Source organism: Solanum lycopersicum, chromosome 10, assembly GCF_036512215.1.
Source record: "Solanum lycopersicum chromosome 10, SLM_r2.1".
NCBI lineage: Eukaryota > Viridiplantae > Streptophyta > Magnoliopsida > Solanales > Solanaceae > Solanum > Solanum lycopersicum.
Genome location: NC_090809.1, coordinates 54,742,943 through 54,747,070, shown reverse-complemented (window position 1 = coordinate 54,747,070; position 4,128 = coordinate 54,742,943). Strand labels below are relative to the sequence as shown.

The following is a 4,128-nucleotide window of genomic DNA, read 5'->3' as shown; positions in this document are numbered from 1 at the left end:
TTATAAACAATTGGCTCACATATATCCTTTTCCTCTAACGGAAATGAAAAAAAAAGATAATTTTAATCTTACTTTTTATTATTTTTTTCTACAATATATATCCCACATGAGTAAATTTAATCATCATCAAACATATTTTTTTGACTTTTTTTTTTGTTTCAATGACTAATTTAGAATTATTATTTTGATAATCAAATTTATTTATGTTTCACTAATATTCTTGTAAAACTTATTATAGATGACCAAATTTTTTTCTTCGAATACAAAAATCAAATTACAATATAGACAAAAAAAAATAGTTTAAATTTTTTTTCTTTAAAAAAGGAATGAAAGATAAAAACAAAATAAGAATAAGAAACTCAAATAATTATAATAAAAGAAGTCAAAAAAATAATTTATGTATTAAAAAAATTAAAATATACCTTGAACTTTGATAGAAGAATCATATATACCCCTAAATAATTTTTTTAAAAAATTAAAAGTAATAAATATAAATTTAAAACTAATTTTTTTAACTTCCTTTAAATGAAGGGTATATGTGAGTCATTTTGTAACGGTAGGGGTATATGTGTGCCGTTTGTATAACGGTAAGGGCATATATGAGTCACTTTCATAACGAGGGGTTTATCAGCTCCAAATGACAAAGTTGAGGGGTATATCACACCCTTTTACCTATAACAAAAGATGAATTCTCTTGGTAGTTCATCACTTTCCAATAACTTCTTGATAATAAAATAACATTCATCAATATGTAAGTCTAAAAGATGAACGTAAAACATCTAAAATTCTATCGAACATGAAATTGAGGTCTACTACATTTTTTCACATACAAAAAAGGTTCAACAATTTATTGTCTTTGGTATTAGAATACATATATCTAATCTCTTCACCAAATTTCTTTAATTGGTAATGCCATTTGTTCTTTTGTATAGAGAATTAGTTTTAATGTATAACTTTTTGGCATTATTAGGGACTTTCAATCATTTTAAGAGTAGGACGACTTAACAATATTTTTTGCCAAACACATCATTTTTTATTATCGATTTCATTACCTCTATTCATAACTGTAACAATTTATGTATAAAATTAATTTTTACACTTAAATTTACATATTATTAATTTTAATTCAGCTAATCCAAAAGGTCACTTTGTATGATTTTGAAGTTGAATGATCGTACATTAGTTGATGTGCACTTCATCTTGCCCGATCGATCTTTCACTGGTCAGAATTAAAAGAAAACTTATAAAAGGATAATAACACCAATAAATTCTTTTAATTACCATAATATTATGTAATATTGCGAATGCGATAGGTGATGTGGAAAATAGTTTAAACTCTTTTTTAACTTAAGTCAGAAGTTTGTAATTAAAAGCATCCAAGGTAGATAAGAACTTTTGAAAGAAATTATTTGGCTCCCAATATTGAATGGTATTATATAGGATGAAATAAAGATAGTATATAATATATTTTACCATAAACAATTCATATTCGGTGTATGAGTGTTTTGATTTGTTTAATCATTCAAAACATCTTTTTTTTTAAATTGGCTTATTAATTAATGAAAATAAATATGTTAACTAGGTAGTACCATTCTAGGGAATTTTTATTAAAAAATACATTTAAGGACAAATATAGATTAAGAAAAACTATTGACTCTACAAGGAATGAGAACACTATTTGAATTACTTAAAAAACACAAAAAAAAATATATTAAATCATATAAAATGGAACAAATATTGTACAAACTTTATTTTAATGAAAATAATTCATATTCATTCATGAAATGTTTGACGATTTTTTCATCCTTCGAAGCATAAATTTTTTTCTTATAGAAAAGGCATATTAATTAAGAGAAATAAATATTTAATATTGACTAGATACATTCAGATAAATATAATCTTGACCTACATTTTAGAATGAATATTTATTATTTTCTTTCTATCTTCCATGCTAATTAGGAAAAACTGTTAATTCCACAATATATTAAAGGGGAAAAAATACTATTTTTATTATCTATCAAGTTTGACCATACAAGGTAACTTTGTTGAAATTTTAGTAACAAAAGTCAAATATGACTTTGATTTTTTGTTCAAGATACTTGTCCACTATAAATACAACTTTATGCTTTCAGACAATTTCAAACCATAAAATAAAGATTTTAAGATTCATTTTCTTATCTTTCCTTGTATTAGCAAGAACTTTTTCTTCTTTTTGAACAAATTTTTCATTAAGAGGAAAAAGAAAATTGTACTTGCAATCGACAACATGTCAATCAAATGGTAATGATTTTGAATTCACTAGAAACATAACATTTTTGAATGATTTTTATATGTATGTTTAAGTGTACAATTTGTTACTTTGTTTGTTGTTAGGGTTTTGTGTTGGCAGCCAAATGCAGGTACAACAATCAATAGTCAAATACTGAAGGAAGTATCTAAATGTGTTGAGAGCATTAATGGTGTTAAAGAAGGAGGATGGAAAAATACCTTTTGCTTCTATAAGCCCATGCTCAAAGGTATTTCATCATTACTTAATAAATCATGTCTGTAAACGCAATATAAAGAGATGAGCTTCCTTTTTTCTATCCTTTTAATGAATTATAAAGATTGGACTTGGGATGTTTTTCTCCTTTGTAAGATAATGTATTAAAAAATGAAGAAGTGTTGAAATTTTTTGGATCAAGAATAGATCTAAATGTAAGATAATCTATATATCTAGCATTTTTAACTTAAACATCCTGTCATTTTTAAGAGTACTTTTGTAGCGATATACGATATTTGATTGTTGATGATTTTTTTTCCTTTTAATAGAACAAGCAAATGCATCAGAATTTCCCCAACATTTTTTGGGGGCGTCACTTCAAGAACAACCCGACAAGTTTTACATGGCACTTAGTAAGAAAAGACTGATTGTGGAAGCAGAATCATCAATGCAAACGATAATGGAGAACTTACAATCTTACATAATAAAGTTTGCACTTAATTGTGAGGTTTGTATTATATTGAGATCTGCAAATTATTGTTCGTATTGAGGATGATATACTTATATAACACCATCAAAATCTTTTCTTCATAAATACTCATTAAAATATTTGTAAGATATAGGGGTTTCAGTATCGACTTGGTGACTTCCGAGTGCGAGTAGGCAAAGTTGTTCCAATGAATTCTGAGAACTTGAGGGGAATAGTTATGGAGGTATGAAAATACTTTTAGAGATTTTATTCTCAGTTGAAGCTTTTTATGATGTAGTTAAACGTTTTTTAAAAATTTAAAAGAAATAGTTATGTTGTAAAATATTATGTTTTTTACACTTCCCGGAGAGGAATTCAATTATTGTACTTTGCCTAATTAAAAATAATAATTATTTTTATGAGAATGCTTGCCTCATAAGATGTTTGTTTTTCTTGTAGATGGAGTATCTTCCGATTTCCTCATGGAAAACATCACATCTGATTATGAGTGGATTCTTCGAGATATTGAAGGAAACTCTTGGGAAAAAATCATTACCAGGTCATTTTGTGCATGCTGAACCAAATTTTTCAGAGTTTGGCCTCTCTGATCAATACACTTCACGACATACTGTTGTACAATATGCTAGCATCTTGGCTCAATTGTCAACAAGGGCTCAATAAGCCCAACCAACAAGAAATTAGAATATTTGTTGACTTTATAAGATTTTCCCTTAGCTTTATAAATGAGTTGGTTATTTTCATAAATAAATTGGGAAAATGCACATCAATAGTAAGCAATCTTGAAGCTACTATATGATTTCAAATCAATGTAATTTCTTTTCCTTTTTAGTGGGTGTTATGGAAATTAAATGATTTCTTTTGTTTGAAGAATTGTTCTTTAAGATTATATGGACTTTTAAGCTTTTGAGAGTAAACTTTTTTGCTCAAAAGGAAATATGGTATATATGTTAATATTATTAATAAAGGAAAATAAAGCATGTAGATAATTTATTTAGAGAGAAATTTTGTTAGTTCAATTGTTTGGCTACATAAACTTTTATCATGACTCCACATAATCTTATTTTCCATTTATTTCTTTTTTTTTTTGTAAAAAGCAAATCACCACAAGTATACTGTTTCAAGTTATAAAGCACCATTGTAACCCCGTATTCATGAT

At 26.4% G+C, this 4,128-nt stretch overlaps 1 protein-coding gene across 1 annotated transcript; it reads left to right on the top strand.

Annotated features, from left to right (window-relative positions):
* The first annotated feature begins 2,266 nt into the window (after positions 1-2,266).
* On the top strand, positions 2,267-3,632 carry LOC101247079 (mediator of RNA polymerase II transcription subunit 20a-like). Its single transcript, XM_004248821.3, has 5 exons — positions 2,267-2,280; positions 2,374-2,516; positions 2,812-2,990; positions 3,106-3,195; positions 3,411-3,632. Exons 1-5 carry the CDS (start codon positions 2,267-2,269, stop codon positions 3,630-3,632), a joined length of 648 nt encoding a protein of 215 aa, XP_004248869.1.
* The last annotated feature ends 496 nt before the right edge of the window (positions 3,633-4,128 follow it).

Excerpts from the sequence above, each read along its gene's own strand:
- LOC101247079 (XM_004248821.3), top strand. Across the intron at positions 2,517-2,811 it reads CTATAAGCCCATGCTCAAAG|AACAAGCAAATGCATCAGAA; the intron begins GTATTTCATCAT and ends TCCTTTTAATAG. Across the intron at positions 2,991-3,105 it reads AGTTTGCACTTAATTGTGAG|GGGTTTCAGTATCGACTTGG; the intron begins GTTTGTATTATA and ends TGTAAGATATAG.